A 20,849-nucleotide genomic window follows, 5' to 3' on the forward strand; every position below is an offset into this window, starting at 1 on the left:
AGGGATACAGGATATGGAAAGACCAAAGAGGACTACCTCTTCCCCACATCCATGAATCTTCCCAGAAAAGATTCATGGTTGTAGTGAAGGAGGACATGGAGGGTTGGTGTGACTGATCAGGATGCTATGGATAAGTCAGATAGATCCACTGTGGCAACAACTAAAAGGAGCAGCCAAAAGAAGAAGAAAAAAAACAAACATAAAAGAACCACCTGGGTGTTTGGGAAAAAAAAAACAACTAAAAAATACAAGCAGTGATACCTATCATGGTAGCACATAAAACTTTTCTCACTCGCTTATTCTTACCTCATCTTCCTCAGGGAAAGGGCACTGTGTGTAGCTAGACCTCAGCACAGACAGCTGCTCTGATGTTTTATTGGGGTCAACGGTGAAACTCAGCACTTTAGGTGATGCCAGCTTGGATGTGGCCATCGGGGCAGAGATGGTCTGAATGATGGAGGGCCGTTTACTCTCTGTAGCAACCGTAGGAGCGGCTAAGGGTCGTTTGAGCGACTGCGCCACCTGCAGTAATCATGAAAGAAGATTTTACATGCTCAAAGCTAAGGCAAGTTAAAACAGTTTGGTCAAAGGCAAACTTTACCCCTCCCCTGCTTCTGCTGCCTTAAACACTGCCATTTTCCACCTAGAGTTTTGTACCTGGTTAGCCACTGTGAGTGCCAGTGGTGCACAAGTAACAGTAGAGCCATTGGCTACAGGAGTCAGCACAAGGCTGGTCTGTCCCAGGAGCTGACAGGGCAGGGACTGCAGGACAGAGGCTGTTGGCTGCATGGGTTTGGAGGGCGTGCTTGAGGTGGACTGGTTGGTAGATGATTGGGAGTTGAGCTGAGGAGTAACCACGGTGAAAGTCTGAGGCACGGAGGATATTGTACCATTGAACATTTTCTTCCTCGCTTCTTCCACCTGTCATTGAAAAACAGACATGTTATACATGTCCCGCAACCTGATTGGTACATTTAGTGACTGTAAATTAAATACAGTTATTATTTATATTACTATGTTTTGTTTTTATGTTTATTGTGAAAAACCGGGACACAGCTAAAAAAATAAACACAATTCTCCTACCTCCTCAGGTGACCAGCTGATACCCTGTTTGAGCCGCTGTGTGGTGAACCAGACTTTGATCTGCTCCTCTGGATGTTTTGATGCTGCGGTGAGCCACGAGAGCTCAGCCTGTGTTGGGTAGGGGAACTTGTTGAAGGACGAGATCAGCGTCAGGTTGTCGTCCAGTGTGGGGTTGTATTTGGTTGTGTTGAGGGGCACTGCAATCTTCGGCACCTAAAAAAACAAAGAAAGAAAAAAATGTGCAATGCAACAATCAGATGCACTCCTAAGAGTAAGCACTTGGTGACAGTGGGAAGGAAAAAATATATTTTAACAGGAAGAAACCTGCAGAAAACTTAATTCGCTATGTAAGCTTTTCGCTTTTATGGACTGCAGATGAAGATCATGTTTTTTGTATGACTAGCTATGCAATGATAAACTGCACAAAATAAACACTTATCCAAATATCACAAAACTAACTGGGTTATTGAGTGCATGGTTGTAACAAAACATTAACAGCAAAATCTGCCAACTTTTGTATGGTTCTAGCAATATCGCTCTAACTACTATCTACTAAATATGGAGCTAAACCCAAGAATTAGAGTTAGCATAGTTAGCACAAATTCTTTAGGAGAAAAAGCTAGCCAGGCTACTAAGCTAACAAATAATTATGTTACATCTTGTATAATTTAAAACAATTTTTTAAAAAAATGCTTCAAAATAAAGGTTTTAAATGTGAACAGAATGAAGTTAGTTGTTTCCACTCATGTCCAGCTAAGCTAAGCTAATTCCTGCTTACTGTTCCTCCACTTTTTCCTACCTGGGTATAGTTTAGAGGCCGCTGCAGGGAAGGCATGATGTGAGAAAGGCCGTCTGCTTTAAGGAGAGTTGACTCCGGGATGATGACCGTACCATTCACATTGACAGCTGTGATTGGTTTCTTGGTGAGATCTGCAGTTATTTTTCCCAACTGGGAGTCTGTCCGTTTGTTATCCGATGTCATTATTTTTGGTTTACCGATTTTGACTGTGGTGGGTTTGCTCAGTGGCACAGTGCCGAGTTCGTCCCCTTTGCTGGAAATGGCACCAGAAGTGTTGTAAATGACAGCGTTGTTGCTGCACCCCTCTATCGTCTGTTCTAAGATTGTCTGGTTGTTCATTTTTATGCGTTTAAATTTAAAGTTGCTCTCCCCTGGGTGGCACCTCTCGTTGTGTTCCGTCAGGGTATCAAACTTTTTTGTGTTAAAGTTACAGACAGCACACAGGTACAGGGGGTTAAGGATGACATTTGGGTGGTTTGCATCTACATGTTCTTTGAAAGTATTCAAATTCTGGGTAGAAAAGGGGCAGTATTTGCACTCATATCCCCCCTGCTGTCTGCGCTGAGGCTTTGAAACGTCTGGTGGCTCAGCTGCTGGTTTGTCAGGAGCCAAAGGCGGGTCAGAGGCCTTTTCCATTACATCCAAGTCCATGGATTGCTCGGGTTGTGTTGAACTGCTATCCATAGGCACCCCTTGGGTATGGTTCTCTGTTGTTGTCTGGCAGGAGAAGGTACAACAGAATTACATTTTTAAATCTGGATATATCAATTTATGATCTGAATCATGCCCACTGAACTCCAAACAAATCTAATTCTTCCTCCCAACAATTATTCAAATATGGATTACTAAAAGTAATTCAACTAAGCGCACCAAAAAAATAAATAAGACTCAAATTCAATCAGATTTTCAGAGATGGAAATCGCTACCTTTGTCCCTAATTGGACAGATCAATGCTGTAAAGATGAACATTTTGCCTTGATTGTTATTTCTGTTTCAGAGTATTCCTATATTTTTATCTAAAGCTTTTTTCAAAAAGTTAGACCAGCTAGTTACATCGTTTTTGTGGGGAGGGAAACATCCCAGGGTGAGGAAATCATTATTACAGAGACTGGCATTCGATGGTGGTCTTGCCTTGCCTAACTTTTTATTTTACCGTTGGTCCTCTCATATTCACAAATTGACCCATTGGCTTGAATCTCTAGAACTGCTGTGGTGCAAACTGGAGCGCCTGTCGTGCACTTCCTCATCCTTAGAAGCTTTATTGTTCTCTTGACTACCACTTAAGCCTTCTCATTTCACCCAAAATCCCGTGGTACAGTCTAGTTTAAGGATCTGGTCACAATTCAGGAGTCATTTTAAGTACATCTCTGCATCAGTACACATGCCCATCACCAGTGTTGGGGAGTAACGGAATACATGTACCGCCGTTACGTATTTAAAATACAAAATATGAGTAACTGTATTCCGTTACAGTTACCGTTTAAAAAGGTGGTATTTAGAATACAGTTACTTTGTTGAAATAAATGGATTACACGGCGGTACTTCCCTGTTTCATATTGTGGCGGGTCAGGCCTGTTTGGGTTTTGTTTGACAGCTACGTTCTGTTGTTCCAGGTGGCAGCGTTACGGTTGCCATGGTTACAGGGTGACGCTCTCTCTGTGTGTTTCCTGGGTGAGAGAGCGCCTTTTTGTTGTTGTTGTGCTAAGCTAATAGGCAGAATGCTACAGGTATAGCTCTAAAGAATGTAGCATCATAAGCAGTGTAGTCCGTGCTGCAGGGAGAATGGACTGACATACACGTTATGTGTCTGTGAGCGAGGGAGGGAGAAAAAGGAAAAGTACGAGCTGTCATCGAGCAAAAACGGGAGCTGGAAGCATGTAAATATAATAATAACCACTGCAGCCAAGAAGAGTGCCTGACGAGCCCAGTTGTAAGTAAGCTATTAAGACTCGATTGTACACTGTGTTCGTGTTTTCCTCCAAAAACAATAAGTTCCGTTGGAGCAGCCTTTCAATGCCTCTCTCTGTCTCTCGCTAGCAAAGTTGACCCAGACAACAAAGTAAAGCTAGTTTTCGGCTACGAGCCCGACACGAACCCACCGTATTAGCCAGAGGTCCCTTTACTACGGTTCGGAGCCGCGGACCTTCAGTAACAGTAATAAATTACAGCAATAGTACATTCATGTAGCATGATAATATATTAAGTAATCCAAAGTATTCCGTTACGTTACTCTCATTGAGTAACGTAACGGAATACATTACAGAATACATTTTGGGGCATGTATTCTATATTCTGTAATGGAATACATTTTAAAAGTAACCTTCCCAACACTGCCCATCACACAGAACCATCTGTTTACTCCTGGCCTCATTGATGGTACCTATGTACAGTGGAAGCGTCATGGTATTAATACGTTTAAGGATCTCTATAAAGATGGCACTTTCTTAACTTTTTTAGACCTGTGTTCAGAAACAAATCTTCCGGCTACCAATCTATTCCGTTATTTTCAGGCACGGCATTGCACTTCTGCTCTCTTCCCCTCCTACCCTCTTCTTCCAAATGTCCAACCATGGGAGGAATTCTTATCCCTTAAACCCAATAAGAAGTCAATTATATCTTTAATATATAAACAACTTATGGATTTAAATGTCCACTCAGTTGTTAAAATTAGGGGGGCTTGGGAGCGGGAGTTAGGAGTAATTTTTTCGGATCAGCAATGGGAGAAAGCAGTATCCAATGTCCGTTATAGTACGTTCTGTGCCAGGTTACAACTTATCCAGTTCAAGGTGTTGTACAGGGTTTACTATTCAAAGTCTCGTCTGTCTGAGATTTACCCACAAGTGATGGATCAGTGTGAGAGATGTCATGCCACCCCATGTGACCTAGGTCATATGTTCTTTCTGTGCCCAAGACTCCATGGCTTCTGGAGTCAGTATTCAGTTATTCTTTCCAAGGCTCTTGGGACCCAAATCTGCATGGACCCTTTTCTAGCTGTTTTTGGGCTTCCAGTCAACACTGGTCTAACCGACCCTACACACTTCAAAATATTAGCCTTTACATCACTTTTGGCTAGACGTTGCATCTTACTCCTTTGGAAATCTTCAAAGCCACCTTCAGTTTCTTTTTGGTTTAGAGATGTGATGTCATTTCTTAAATTGCAAAAGATAGTCCTTGTGGCGAAGGGCAAATACAGAGAATTTTATCGTATCTGGGGCCCCTTTGTAAACTATTGCAAGTCATTAAACGCTCTACCAGCTGATTAATATCATATCCCCCCCCCCTTTTTTGTGTGTGTGTGTGTTTTGGGGTTTGTCGTTTGTGTTTGTTTTGGGTTTCTTCTTAAGTTTTGTTTTGTTTGTTTTTTCAATTTTATTTAAGCGTGTGTGCCTGTGTGTGTGTGTATTATTGTATCTGTTTATGTAAGAAAAACTAAAAATATGTGAGGGGAACAGACTGTATTGTCATTGTAAACTAATGTACACTTGTCTCTCAATAAAAATATGAAAAATAAATAAATAAATAAATAAATAAATAAATAAATGAATACTGAAAACCCACATGCTGTTGGCAGATCCTACCTCCATGTTCTGAGAGTCCTCCGCTTCATCATCCAGCTCCACCATTGTCTGCTCTGGTCGGATCATACAGGGAGTGGAGGCCTTACGTCGACTGGACATGGTGGTGGATGGGTTTGTCCCGGTGCTCGTGTTTGGCCAGGGATGCTGTAAAGGAGGCTATGGCTGAAGTTCCAGGATGCAGGACTTGTATGCAAAGACAGTCTTAAGGTGCTGAAGTGCAGTCAGGAGGACTGCCTACTAGAGGAATACAGATATAGATCCCGAGGTAGCAAGCACCGGACAACTTGTGAGACTGGGATCAGAAGCCAAGGAGTCTGAGGAACACTCACCTCCCCCCCCCAGAGTAAAATTATTGGCTGGAGGAAGGAGGAGGACAGTAGGCGGTGAAAGTCTGGCAGAGATGGGACTCCTGTAGTGTCATGTAGGCTGGGCTCACTGACAGTGTCAGCTCCAGTGCTGGCTGATCTCCTCGAACTGCATGATAGGACGCTACCTAGATGGCAAAAAGTAGAGAAAAAACAGTGTAATTTTTATATATGTTTAAAAACATTATTTCCCTTTTCCTTGCATGTACTCTACTTCCTAAATCACATCTATGACACTATGATAACTTTAAAGACAAGGAAATCAAAGCTGAGCTAGAATGACATATTTGTATACAGATAGCAGCATGTTACAGTTATATCAGCAAGGCATGTGTGGTCTAATGTGTCTACATAAGACGCAGGCAATATATGAATAACATGAGTCATACCAGCTTTTCACAGGAATGATTTTAAAGAATTACACCAATAAATAAAATATGTTCTAAAATAAAAAAAAAAACAACAACAAATGTTTTTTCTATAATGTACAATATACGCAATGCACCACAAAGTAAGAACCATAAACATTCTCACAACATCAGTTCCCTTTTGACAGACACACACACAAAAAAACAACGTGGGTAGAAGAAACATGAATATTCTTGAGTTGGCACCAAACTGACCCATGTAGAGGTGCAGCACACCACTGTCCAAAGGAGGTAAAGCCAACTGCTGGGCAGTGAGCAAAAATGGCTCAAAGTAAAAAAGGTGGCCGATACATAAGCACAGCAGAAAGCTTACAGGTGGTCAGAGCAGTACAAAGCTGGCCCTCAAAAGACTGGGAAACAGAAAAAGTCCTTTTAGAAGCTAGGTGAAGTAAACTAGAGGAGCAAACAACACTATACACTGGAAGACTGATGCATAACTCTGTACTTCTTCATTTTAATTCATATACTGCCAAGTTCAACAACCGCCGGGAACTCAACATGCATGTTACATATTAAAAAAAACAAACCAAAAAAAAACCTCAAACAAAGAATCAGATGATCACCTATGAGCAAACATGGCAATGGTGGCGAGAAAGAGGACGTCTATTTATCAGGAAGATACCATTCAGAGGCGTGCAGCTGTAACCGGTATGGGGGTTAAGGGATCAAGGGATATTTAAATCCCACATTAAGTCTTGATGAATGAAATATTCAAGTTGAAATCCTTCACTTATAATTTTTTGAGCAGCATAATCATTTTTCTTCTTTCAACTGCTTCCTTTTAAAGTTGCCACAGAGGATGAAAATCTTATTATTTCTGATCTGCATATTTGATTTGGCAAATATTTTGTACCTGATGCAACCCTCTAATTTACCAGCAGTACACTGGCTCGTGACCTCCTGTGGGTGGGTTGTCTATACTGCAATTTGGATTAATTATTCACTGATCAGACACATCTTCCTGTGTGTGGCTAATGAAAAATTAATATTGGTTCAAACAGCAATTCTCTGAAATGGCAACTGAATAAATACAAATATGAGACAAATTAAAAGAAAATCCGAGATATTATACATTACACCTGTGTTTTATTCCCTGCAACAGTCTCATTCGGTTCAAGGGAAGTAAATTTTGTCATATGAGGGCTCTCTGTCCATGGGGTTTGTAGCTCCCTGTGTTTAGTCTACAACAGAGCACAAACCTGGTCTTGTCAGGTGTTGTCCCAGCATCGATTCTGCCTCAAGACTCTGGACAGTTTGAGACCAGTGGACCCAAACAACGCCAGTATAATGCCACCCATAACAGTATGACTGGATCCTCTCGCTAAAGGAGCTCACGAGTCCAGTTCTTCAATCTGTCACTCAAGCAACATTTATTTAAATCACAGAAACCTGCTATTGTTCCAGTCTGTCAGTTTCACTTGGCCTTCATAAGTGGCAGATATATTCAACTAGATGAGATGATTTTTATTTTAAGTTCCACAACAGTGCTCCAGTGTTGTCTATTTATGTAGAGTAAAACTTTTAATCATCACACTTTCATCACTGTGACTCGGCAACACGGCCGGTATGCAAATATATGCAGCTGACAGGTCTGCTGCTGTAAGACAAGTTGTCCTGAGAAATATTGACTAATCATTCATAAATCAGATTGTGCTGCCAAGCGTGAACAGAGTGAGAAACCAGAGAGAAAGCAGCTTCTGATCCAAATCTTTTAAAGCTGCGAGCTTCTTTATTTGAGTTTTAGTGGAAATGAGAACTTCATAAAGTAGCAGCAGTTACAAAAAGCTGAAGGACTGAGAGAATAGGAAACTTTTCTTGGGTAATATTGTACTGAGTAGGAAGAGAGAGGAAAAAGAAAAGCTTATCTGACTGAAAAAGTCTATTGATATTCTGGAGACCTCACGCTGAAGCTTCATACTCATATCCACATGAGTAAAAATCAAATGAGTCGATGCAGCAGCGGTGCTCTTCTATCAACCCGCGTAAGCACAGAGGACGAGAAAACCTCTTCCAAATATAAATCCCATGTACACAACACCATTTAAATATTTCATACTTCTATTTACTCAGAAGCATCACATGGCAATTTAATCTGGACAGAAGAACGATAAGTAGTATGACTGTACGATGCAGAGCAAGAGCAACAATGTGACTTCAGGGTAATCCATCAGCTGCAAATATTAGGCCTGAACTTTTCCTGGATCTCTCCATCAGCTACACATTAATCAAAAGGCGCGATTCCCCTTCAACACGCCATCATTCGCAAGTCCACTCATTGTCCCGAGATATCTCATCCCCTCAAACGACCCACTGAGGCATCATTAAAATGCAGACTCATTACCATGGTGTCGCTATAGCAACTGTGGAGCTGTAGTCAAGTGGCTGCTACATCCTGACGGAGGCTGTATATACACACACACCACACAACTGTGTTTGGTGCTTTTAGAGACAAAAACTAAAATAAATTTTAGGCTCAGTGTTTTGACAGTCTGGGAATTTGCAATCCTGCTGGATCCATACACTGGCACATTTCTTGTAGTTTTCTGAGCCATTGTGGAAGGTCAAGATACAGTCAGTGGGAAGGGAAAAAAAAGAAAAAAGAAAACCCACTTTCCAGAATATTGACTTCAAGGCATGAGCAGCACTTAGAAGAGAGTTCTCAGTCTTTTCAACATCCAAAAGCAAAGTGAGCAAACTTACAGTATGGCAGACAGTCTTTACACTACTATGTAAATATGGAGCTATTGTATGCCATGTTATTTCTGGCCATTTAACAAAGAGAAATACTATGGCTGAGCTCATTTAACAAAACGGATATAAAAATACTGTAGTGCTGTTTTTGGCTCAGTTTAAAACCTCCTTGGGATGCTTTTTATGTGGAAAAAAACATTTGAGCCCTCAAGAGCACCACTTACCATCAGTGTCTCTCACTGGCCTTGCCCAAAATCCAGCACTGTAGCACACATCTGGTAGGGCAGAATGGGAGATGCATCTGTCAGCTGCATCTGAAGAGCCACTTCATATGACCCACTGAACCAGTGCCGCCTCACAGGGCTTGAATGCATTTTTTGGATTTCTGCAGTTAGGTGATTGAGGCACAACAGGGCAGGGGGAGCACTGAGATTAAGCCACACAAGCAGGGTGGATGCAAGTTAAATGCTTTCCTTTACGCAACATCTGTATTTGTATGCTACAGCAATTTCTATGCGCCTCAACAATGACTCAGTGCTTTCAACTCGCTGCTCCAAGCTTCTCAAAAATGTTCTCCAAGTCACTGAATGACATCAAGAGGAGTTTGCTTCATAAGTCAGTACTACTGAGTCACCGGTTTTATTAAAAAAAACAAAAACAAAAACAAAAAACACGCCGAGAACAAGTTTGACTCAGACACTGCTCAGAATCTGATAGAAGTCCATCATATTACACAACATAAACACAGACCGCACTGCAGTCTGATTTGTTGCAGTCAAGTTAAACATGTGCGTGGACTGACTCAAACAAAGAGAAAAGCCTGGTGAACACTGAGGAAACACTGGCACAGACAGCCTCTTCCTCTCTCTACTCTGTCATTTTCAGCAGAGGAGGGAGGGGTTGCACTCCCGCTGGCTACTTGGGAGCCCCAAATCCAATGATGGAAAAGAGAAGTACGATTAACAGCCACAGTGCTGAAAAACTCTGCCTAGGTTTATCTAGATACCTTAATAAACTTTTTAATGGATGCTCTGAAGTCTCACGCAATAAAAAAAAAAAAATATATATATATATATTATCAGGTGTCCTTGAAAAGAATATGAGGCCTTTGCAGAATGATTACTTGGCTCTAAACACCTCAGCTGCAGAGCTGAACGAAATGTGAACTAGTTGGCTGTCTGAGCTTTCGCCATGGCAACTTTCACTTCATACAAAATACCAAAAATGTTAATCACTCCGTACTCAAACTTGGCTACGGCCACTACCCAGGTGAAACCTTCAGTCTCCCACCTGTTTGTTAGTGTGTCTAACCTCATCAGCCAGTCAGCGTCTGTGTGCAGAGTGAGCTCCGAGCTGGAGCCACAAACTCCCGACTGTCTGGATGCTCATTAAACTTGTATGAATACTCAGCCTGGCAGCCCCCTTGCCTGCCTGCCTGCCTGGCTGCCGTCTGTCTGTCTGTACTTTCCCGTTGTCTAGCTGTCTGTCTGCTTGGTGCATTATATTAGTGGAGCAGTCTTTCTGAAGAAGCAACATTTTAATGCTGCCAGGCAGCGAATACATTTATCATCCCAGGCAGTAATCAGCGTAAGATACACACTGGCATACATACTGAGGAGGACACAGGGGAAATCAATACAAACCCTGCATACCACTGAGCTTGTCTAATGTATGAAGACAGACATCATGATTTAATATGACAGAAACATAACAGTGCTATAAGGCGGGACATCTATCCAAGCGGTAGCGAGAAGGAAACGACAGTGAGCAGATGAGTCACAGCAGCTCTCTCAACTCAACTCCTATTTCTGGACGTCATTAACATAATCTCAAAGTGGGGTAAAGGATAAAAGTGTCTCAAAGGCTGGACTTTTGGTCAAGCAGGGCAGCCTTCTGTCGCACAAAAACACCTATCAGGAGTATAAAGCCCACGTGCCAGCTTGTCACTACCTATTAAACTGCTAATAATTCAAAGCAATGCTTTATTTTTCTAGAAGTAAGCATTTTTTAATGGATAATTTAAAAAACTGCAATGAATCAAAGTTATAAAGCAAAAACTGATCAGGTGTCTCTTGCAAGACCACACTGGGTCTGAAATGTGAAATGGTTAGCGTTGACTCATTGCTCTATACAACCTGAACTAAGATTGAGCTAAACAGCTGGTGGATTTCATTGTTAGCGGAGGAGCAAATAAGACTGAGGAAATTGATGTTGTAACACATACATAGTACCAGAGTTTTCAGGCATCCAGTCACAAAGGCACATGAATGGCAACCTCTGCGGTTACCGCACTTGAAGCCATGCATGAAGTACAATCCAACCGGGCACAGTGAAGCTCTAAAATAACAAGCAGAGGACAAGAAGGCAGCAGAGAAACCAAAAAACTGCAACTGCACCGACTATAAGAGTGACACGACTTTGCTGATACTTTAACAAAGGGAAGAAGAAAAAAAGACTCCAGGGCTCAGTCACACATCTTCTATCACTAAAACGTATTGCACGCACTGCTCTTTTGGCTTTGCTGTATGGGGCGTGCTCCTCTCTCCCTGTCTTGTTTTGAGTTTTCCCTCCTGACTGCTTGTTCTAAGAGTCAGCCACTGCAGTGAGGAGGACAATGCGTACGTCTCACTTGTGTGGTTGAGGAGAAGCACCGTAGCCATTAATACAACGTGTCCCAGTTGGGGCGTGTGTGTGTGTGCGTGTACATGTGGGGAGGGGAGGGGAGAAGAGCAGAATTTCGGACCGTCGCAGAATTAATTTAAATCTCATCACGCGGCTCCTCTAGAGCAAAGCGAAGTACTGCACTGTGTTTGAGGGCTTGGTATGTTCTGCATAGCAACAGAGCAGTGCTACTTTTGCTGGGCTGGTATGAAGACTAATGATGAAAATGGTGATTCTGCCAAAAGGGAATGTGGCCCATCCTATGCATTTTATTGTTACATGTGCCATCTTGGAGTCGTGATTAAAATAGTGGTACAAGGACTACTTTTTTCAAATCTACCTGCCCTACTGTACTCTCTAAGCTACTAAAGTTGAGGGGACTGAGCAGGAGTTTTCTTTACTAGAATAGATCAATTCACCAAATCCTGATATGACATCTCCAGGAAACTAGGCTCATCATCCCCGTGGTGACCTCATTACAAGTTCCCCATGCAGTACACAGGAAACGCCGTCCAGCAGGCTACACTGCATTTGATCATGAACCCAGTCCTCCATTTAATCTTGTTCACACATTAAAACTCTGCGCGGGCACACACACACACCTGTCTCTTCATTGAACACACACAAGAGCACCGTCTCTCACACACACAAAAGGGCAGGCTATAAAAATATCCAAGTGTCACCCACTCTGCACCCGATGGTTGTGTTACTATGGTAACACTGTAACCAACAGAAAATGTGCGCGAGTGTGTGCTTGCATCCAAGAGCAGAGATGCTGCAGAGGTCAATCAGTGTCACGACAGTTGCGATGTGAATAATCCAACTCAACATTGATTTTTTTTTTTTTAAAGAAGAGTTTAGTCTTTGAAAAAAAAGACTAAAAAAAAAAAAAAAAAAAAAAGGAGGGGGGGGGGGGGCTTGATCCTAAAAAAATAAATATATTTGTATGGCATTGGATCCCACATTACTGGACTCTTATGGGATGCATCTTAAACATATGAGTCACACTATGGTGGGCTATCTTAGATTTTGTGTTGCCTGAAGTGTGACAGAAACTGACTTGTAGCCAACACTATTGTGCAACACGTCCACAGTCACAACTTACATGTGGGCAGCTATTGCCACTAGGATCTACTTGGGACCCTAGTCCAGGGGACAGTCCCTGAGGTCTGCTAAAGTGTGGCAAGGAGACACTTGAATAATGTAAATTTCACTAGCATCATATTTGCCATTAGCTAACTTTACTAGCAGAGCAGCCTGGTGTTTAACTTTGCTGACATGACCGAGATGTATGTGTACAGCTGCGAGTCAGAGTTGGGATACCAGCAGTTTACTGCAGGCTGAAAGAGTGTAGAAGCTAGTTACAGTATTTATACTTCATAACCATCAGCTCAGTCTTGGGCATTGTTACAAAAACAAACTTGGTCTCTGCCATTTCTAGAGTAACGTTTTACCTGTCATTTTATAGGACTGTTGTTATTATAACATATGTTATAACAATTGTGATGAACACTCGTTGATGGGGTTCCCCTGGCGACCCAAATGATGAGAGCCAAAATGTCATTGAGCACTCATTTGATACAGCAAGATGTGGTGTTGGGTAACCACAAGTGGAAAAAAAGTAAAAAAAAAAAAATATCTCTCATTAACATTTTTTTTTGTTTAGGCAAATTGGTTCTGTGTTCCTCTTTGCACACTACTCATCCACTGCAACCACACCCACCCCAGCTGTGCACTCTTTTTTCACTCTCCTGTCAGATAAAACTCTTGTACTCCACACACTTTTAAAAGCTTAAAAGACTTGCCAAACCTTACTATATTAGGCTTTTCCCCAAAATGTGATTATTTGGTTATATTTAGGGCATAAATTAAGTAGGGCAAAGGTCAAATCAGGTCAACAACAGAACATGAGAGGGATTTTTAAAGCTTTAGTCCAAAGTTTGCCCCAAGTGAAATTGCACTGTAGCGTAATGCGGTGTGATGTTTGCATATAGTATGTCCTCAATATGCAGAGGACACTCTGCCTCCACATTTCTCTAAACTACCTTGCAATGGAGTGTTTCGTGTTTGCCACGAGCCTCGGTGAGCAGTCAATGCTCTGTGCGGATGGATTTCCCACCTGTCAATCTCTGCCTTCCCTGCAGTGGGTGTGGCTTATGTTGTGAACGATCTCCAGCCTTTCCCAATTGGACTCGGCTGTGCAGAAGGGGTGTGTCTGAGCGTTTCCACTGGCTGACGTGGTGCAGTGCAGAAAGCCTTTTAGCAAGCTCCCTCTTCTCCAAGCACCCTCTCCCTTTCCCTTAAACTTGAAATTCTTGAGGACACAGCCTGATGGTAGCAGGGAAGCCAGTGTGTACACATCCTCAGGCACAAATGGTCTACATGACTGTGTGCAGGAAAATAAAACCAACTTTTTTTTTTTCTTTTTTTTTTAAAATTTCCATGAGGTGGTTGTCAAGTTCAGATTTCACCAGTGGATTTGTTCAGCACAACTTACTTTAAGTTTGTCCCTGCTGCAGAAGCTGTGAGAAACACTGGACCACTGGCTGGTGGGTGACGTATACAAGAGGGTAAAATCCTTACACAAGGAAAAAAAAAGATAATTAAGATTATTTAAGCCTAATGGTGAATAGCAATGTGGCAATTAAGCAGTGAGCACTTTAATAAAATACAATGATCCACTGCTTATAAAATGACTGACTGCAGATATTAATGGTGGGTTCCAGTGTACACAGTTTTCTCCCACACACACCCACCTATCTTGCAGTCTCAATGCTAGACTGTCTCTTGTTTCTCTCTCTCTCTCTCACACTGCTTAGACATTCTGACTCTAGTGTCTCCTTTCTTTTCTTTGTCACCCCTTCTTTCTCTCCGTGTCACCAGTTTTCTCCTCGACACCCTTCATTCAGTTTGAATTTCCAGCATTGTAAACGTACATTCAGTTCCTTATCCGTGACCCGCCCCCCATTCGGCGATAAGATTTTCAAGAGAACTAGCAGGCGACACCATATCAAGTGATCCATTTAGAGATGGGGATTGCCTTAGTGGAAACGTAAAACTGTCAGCGGTTAAGAATGCTGCGACCTTTTGTGTGCTTTACCTGGAAATGTTTCTGCTGTGGGGGAATATTTCAAGGAATTCAGCTAGGGCCTGAGCTGACGAATGGCAGCTCTTTTAAGCTGAAATATCGACCTGATGCTAACATGGAGAATTACTTTTACAGGTTAAAATGCGTGTGAGGCTCAAGTCTCCATTGGCTCCAGTTGTCCTTCTGCATCACTTTCAGTATGGTAAGTGCTAACCAACGTCTCCTTGTGTACCAAGCTCAGACATCACACGTAGTCTCTAATACAAGTGTTGATTTCTTGTTTTCCCTAAGTTGTCTCCTCACATCCTCCCTCTCAGCCCCACCTACAGGTGATGAGCTCATCTCCGTGGTTACCTTAGTCACCTAACAACACGTCTGAGAAGCCGGCGGAAGCACAGCGGAGAGGAGGACCTGAACTGAGAAAACACTGGAACAAAGCACAGCGTAGATGCTGGTGATGTCAGTACTGTGCCAAGCTGAGCACGACAGGCCGTGATGACAGCAACAACCTCCATCCTCCAACCCGTGATGACTCATTCCAGTGTTTCACCAAGAGAATGGACAGCCATTATAGGACTCACAGTTTGATGTGGAAATGTGATGTGTGGACAGGAAATGCAGTCCCAATTAGTATAAAAGAAAAAAAAAAGTCTGTTAAAAACCCACGACAGGTCTGCTAGTCTCTAAAAATACAGCAGCCGTATATTGTGGAATACAAGCGTGAGCTAAAGACAAACACAAAAATGTGTGACCATAAATTGATGCTTCTGCACTCACATGCAGTTTATATTATTTCTATCCAGATGCATAAACCTGGAGGGAAAAAAAACAAAAAAAACAAGCAACATGGGTTGATGGTTCACTGTGAACATACGGCTGTAAAAAAAAAAAAAAAAAAAAAAAAATCGTGCAGACGCCCATCGAGCTACTAAGCGTACATTATGGCAATGACCCCTTTTAACACAAATTTCCCATCATTACACCCTCCTAACTGTCACTATAAATTGAACAGGCTCTGATGTTATCGTGCTTCAGATTATTGTTTGAGTTAAACAAACTACAACAATCTGCCCGGGGTTAATGTGGAAACCTGTTGCTTACTTCAAATGCTAACAACAGCAGAAAAGTATATTTTAAAAGTACACATTACATATAGTACTGTGTAAAAGTCTTGATTCACCACATTTGCTTCAGAGGATATTTTGTTTGTTAAGAGATTTAACACTGATCTATGAATTCCAGTAGGCATCCAACTCAAGATATGAATTATTGTGTGCAAACATAACAGACGACTTATCAAATAACCAATTTTAATAGGTTTCTTTTGTTGCTAGCAGCCTGTCACAAAAACACCATTCTGTCCTTTCTTTAGTTGAATTTACAACTTTTTTTTTTTTAATATGCCAAAGATAGAAGTCTGAGAGGTGTAAAATAACATTTTTTCACCCACAAGGTGATTCCCAAAGAGCTATTAGCCAAAAACCTGCATGTCTCTACATGGTGTGTAGTGTTCTGTTGGAGGATAAAAGAAGTGGCAGGCCTAACATCCAGGCCAGCAAATGTAATACGTAATGAAATGCACAGATGCATCTGACGCTCCAGTTGATCCATCTACTGTTTACCGAAGTCTCATCAGGAATGGTCTTAGTGAAAGGGTGGCTGTCAAGAAACCATACTTAAGGAAGGGAAGGTATGACAAATTACACAAGAGCTGGACTGGGAAGAGAAAAGCAATCTGAAAACCAAGAACAGTTCAATCTGATCAAATCTGTTATCTAATCCTAATGTCATTCTCTGCTTTCAAGGAGGCTTAGACCCCTAAAAAAAACAAAACAAAAACAAAAAAAAAAACCCTCAAGCTGCCTGTCCACTTTCATTTATCGAAACAAAAACCCAAAACAAACAGAAATTCTCTATTACAAAAACAACAAAAAAAACAAAAAAAAAAAACCCTCAACTGCTAGTCTTCTGCTCCATATTAGCTTATTTGCACTCTGACAATCTCACAAGATTGCTAGCATGATTGGCACATACAACATCTGTGCCAATCCTGATGACTGTCAACAATGAAATATCACACGTCCTCTCTACAAGTCACATTTGACTAGACTGCACTCAATTCATTGTCAGAATACAAAAACAATGTTGAAAGATAAAAAGCTAGCTTGGTTGCAGCGTGTGTGTAATTTTTTATTTTAAATAAGCAAAACATCAGGCTTTAACGCCTTGACTTTTCCCGCTGTTAATGCACCTTTTGGCTTTGCTTTGATTTGGAACAGCTTGTGTACAGGCTGTCGGGACTGAATCAAACAGAAAGATCTTTCTGTTTTCATTCAGTTCCTCGGTTATAATTTGACACCAATTCTTGATGCTCTGATTTTTTCCCCCCTCTTTATTTGAATAACTGTGACAGACTGAGTCTTGTTCATTTTCCACCATCTGACTAGAGCAAACGAATAAAACGCCTCTAGGAACAAATAGAGCGGCTCACTTCCCAGCTGGATGTTTTGGCTGTGACATTCGAAGGGGTCACAGTACATTGAGAAACACTGTTGAGGAAGCTAGGAAGGAGAGAATAAATAAAATCAGCTTTTAAACAAGAGCAGATTTGTTTTTATGCCAATTCTTTAAAAACTATAGCAGCATAACGCTTTAATAAATAAACCCAATGACTGTCTGTTGGTGGACCGATGGCTGATGCATCGGACAAGGTAGGACACCGACATCTGTGCATTTCGCTAATCCCTAGAGCTATACCGAGAACATATCCCTTAAAAATAAATAAATAAAACTGTGTTTCTCACGGGATTAAACACATCTGCCAAACTGTAAAAACAAATCAGTAATGTTGTCCCATATACCTGATTTCAGATGGCAATAGGGATTTTACTGGCTTGTAACAGTCTGTTTGTTGAGCAAATTTTCTGGTTTCTTATTAATTTTGGCAGCAACGCTCCCTACACCATTCTGCAATAAAGTGAATTACGATTTAAAAAAAGAAAATAAAAAAAACCAAAATGTGATTGTGTACTTCTAATCCAGAAAAGAAGGTATCCGCTCTGATTGTTCAGCTACCAATGAAAACGATCCGGCTGTCATTCCAAATTACATAACATCTTCTCTGATTTTGGCAGATCACAAGTGGAAAACCACGCAAAGAACAAAAACACGAGCCAAATGTCTCTTCACACAGAAAGAGCAAGGGTGCGTGGCTTAGTGAGCGGAGCCCAAGTTTATACCCAGAGGAATTGCTGGTAACGCTGCCGACAGGAGGGTTAACTGCACTGTGATCAAAATCACTTACATCTTTAACACAAGAGGGTGGGAGGGGAGGAATCGCTGTTGATCAGAGAAAGCCTAGAAACACAAAACATCAGGTCATCGTAGAGCTGAGGGAACAACGTGAAATGAACAACACATTTTAAAAATTTACAGCAGACAGACAATTGCGGGAATGTTTTTTTCTTTTAACCAACTTGTTTCTTCACTTGTAGGGAGTGACCATGCCGACTGTACACTACTGTACGTGCACTTTTCATTATTACAGACAGTATTTGCAGTGTGGCTTTATTTTTAATCTGCGCACTGATAATCAAACCACAAGTGCCACTGGCAGTTGCTGCAGATTGCTGTAACTGAATGTCACCATTAATTTTCCTTATTACTCACACAAACACCTCTGTCTGTTATTTGGTAAATAAGAACATTTAACAGTCACCCACATTAATGATTTTTCCCCATGTGGTGCATGGAAAATAATAATGATGACTGCCCACATGAATGAAGCGCTAACAGAGCCAACGGCACTGCATTTTACTGCATAGCTGGTAAAGAAACTTAGTGCCAGACTGAGGTATCACCCAACTGTCTTTAGATTGAGTTTAGCTCACCTAAAGCACCTCAAATGTTTATAATGAGTATTTATCCAGTAATAAAGATGACAGAGCCAGATCTGTATGCACTGTTATGTGTAAAAAATAAATAAACAACTATTAGTATAGGAAACATCCTAAATGTATAACTGGGCAATGTCTTAACATTTGTGTTTGGGCATTGTGTCACCTCAGTGTGTACACGCAGGTTACTTCCAAAAACGTACCGGTGGACGGACAGCACTGACCCCAGCTGAGTGCTACAGAGGCTGCTCACAGTTTGGGCCACGGGCCTCATGACCAAACTTCATATTATTAATAAAAGAGAACCACGCCTGGCTTTTACAGCAGTTTCAGACCCACTGCAACAGCACTGCCTGCAGTAAGAACCGCGGTCTCGGGAGGGGAGGAGGCATCACCAGGGGTAACGTTACGCCTACATCGCAGAGACGCACGAATCAAAGTCTATAAACAACGTCGGACTCCAAAAGTTACACTCAAACCTCAGCACGCCTGAATGCGAGCTGGTGCACGCCGCTGGTAAGGAGTCCCAACGGTTGTTTCCTCTGGCCAGCCCGAAAACGTGACAGAGGGGCGCAGGGAGGGAAAAAAATACTCTCCCCAAATGTTCCCCCTCTCGCCATCGACGTAACAACATGTCGGCAAAGGACGGCCATGTTTTGCTGGTTATGTCGACACGGGGAGGAGGAAAAGTAGGCACGATGTTCCTCCCGTCTGCCTTCCCCCGCCACGGTCACACAACACACCGAACACACAACTTGAAACGCGGAGGAGGCGAAAACGTCCAATTAAGAAGTTGTCGGGAAACGTTGCGAGAGCACGCAGGTGGAAACGGCAGGGGCAGGCAAAGTTCACGCGGCCAGACAAGTTAAAATATTTATCCAGAGGCGCGTGGGTGTTTTGGGAACCACGCTAAGCCCGAACGAGCCGCGAGAGGGGCGCAAACAAACAACTACATGCAGTTTTAACTTGAGAGACTTTTCGAGGGGGGAGCCGTGGGGAGAAGGAGGGAGATGAGGGAGAAAAAAAACACGAAGAAGAGTTTCTCCATTTCTTACCTGCCCACCGTTTTGGCGCGACGCTCAGGTAGTGCGGTACAATCCCAGAGCCGCTGGAGAGCCGACAAACACGCCGAATCTGTTTCAAACACTCTCTCGGCGGCTCGATAACCGAGCAGACAACAGGCGACAGGAAAGAAAAAATTGGCGATCACAAGGAGGATCTACGCCAAAAGCCACATGATCGCCGACGTCAGAGTACGTATTTGCATGCCGTACCGAAGCGCCGGTGCCCGTCCACAGCGGGTCCATGGTGTTACGGCCGTGAAAAGTTTAACGGCAGGCCGGAGAAAGTGAAACAACTCTCCGGGAACACAACAGGAGTGCTAGTGTCTCCATGAAGCAGTCCCGCTGCTCCAAAAATGAATGAACCGCGTCTTCTTGCCGTCAAGTTGCCCCCTGTGCTGATGCCTGCCTCTCTGCTCGGAGCTAATTGAATATTTAAGAAGCTCAGGGGGTGGGCTTTTGCGGCCCTTAAAGTCCCGCCCCCGCCTGTTACCACGCCCACTCCAGTATCTCCCTCTATGCAACGTGCATGTGATGTGAGGTGTGGGGCTGCTGCAGTGCCTTCTCAGCTGGAGGCTGTCCTGTATTATGCAGAGGGGAATCCTGTATTCACCTCTGCCTCTGCAACACGCTTACATCTGGATCCAAGAAGGTTACTCTGAGGTCAGCTCACACTCAGGAGTTTGTGTTGGTAAATTCTGCCCTGAGGTGACACATGAGGACCAGCTCCCACACAACAGTGACCTCCACTGGATTCACTTTAGAACTGATATTGACCTTGGATTATCCATGCATGTGCCATTCATGTTTTCTAACTGCATACTGATGGATTCAGGAGAAATATTAAGAAGCTCTGATTCTCTCTGGTATTCACAAAAGTCAGTGTCAAGAAATGTTTGACAATCAGAGATCAGTGGAGGTTAGATAGGCCAGGGTTGGTGGTTACAGAGCAATGACCCTGGAGTTTTCATTGTTTGGCTTAGACACATGAGCAGGATTAAGCCACTGCAAAGCTTGTTGTTGATGTGGAGACACTCAAGAGATTGATATAGAATAGAATAGGCCTTTATTGTCATTGTACATGTACAACAAAATTGTGCGTGCTTCACACCAACTGTGCCGGAATAAAATATAAATACTAGTAGACAGCAGGAATTAATAGCAAACAATACAAATATATACAAAACAAGAGACATATA

At 42.4% G+C, this 20,849-nt stretch overlaps 1 protein-coding gene across 1 annotated transcript in view; it reads right to left on the reverse strand.

Annotated features, from left to right (window-relative positions):
• The window catches only part of zhx2a (zinc fingers and homeoboxes 2a), a 31,315-nt gene extending 11,540 nt beyond the window's left edge, over positions 1-19,775 (reverse strand). Inside the window, exons 1-6 of the mRNA XM_085176005.1 lie at positions 19,645-19,775; positions 5,461-5,953; positions 1,883-2,599; positions 1,084-1,296; positions 658-921; positions 307-522 (exon numbers count right to left, since the gene is read on the reverse strand). Coding sequence (XP_085032131.1) covers positions 307-522; positions 658-921; positions 1,084-1,296; positions 1,883-2,599; positions 5,461-5,559 — 1,509 coding nt within the window. The 5' untranslated portion in view covers positions 5,560-5,953; positions 19,645-19,775. The remainder of the gene's footprint in view (positions 1-306; positions 523-657; positions 922-1,083; positions 1,297-1,882; positions 2,600-5,460; positions 5,954-19,644) is intronic.
• Between the last annotated feature and the right edge of the window lie 1,074 nt (positions 19,776-20,849).

The sequence above is a fragment of the Neolamprologus multifasciatus genome, chromosome 11 (assembly GCF_963576455.1).
Source record: "Neolamprologus multifasciatus chromosome 11, fNeoMul1.2, whole genome shotgun sequence".
NCBI classification, from domain to species: Eukaryota; Metazoa; Chordata; class Actinopteri; order Cichliformes; family Cichlidae; genus Neolamprologus; species Neolamprologus multifasciatus.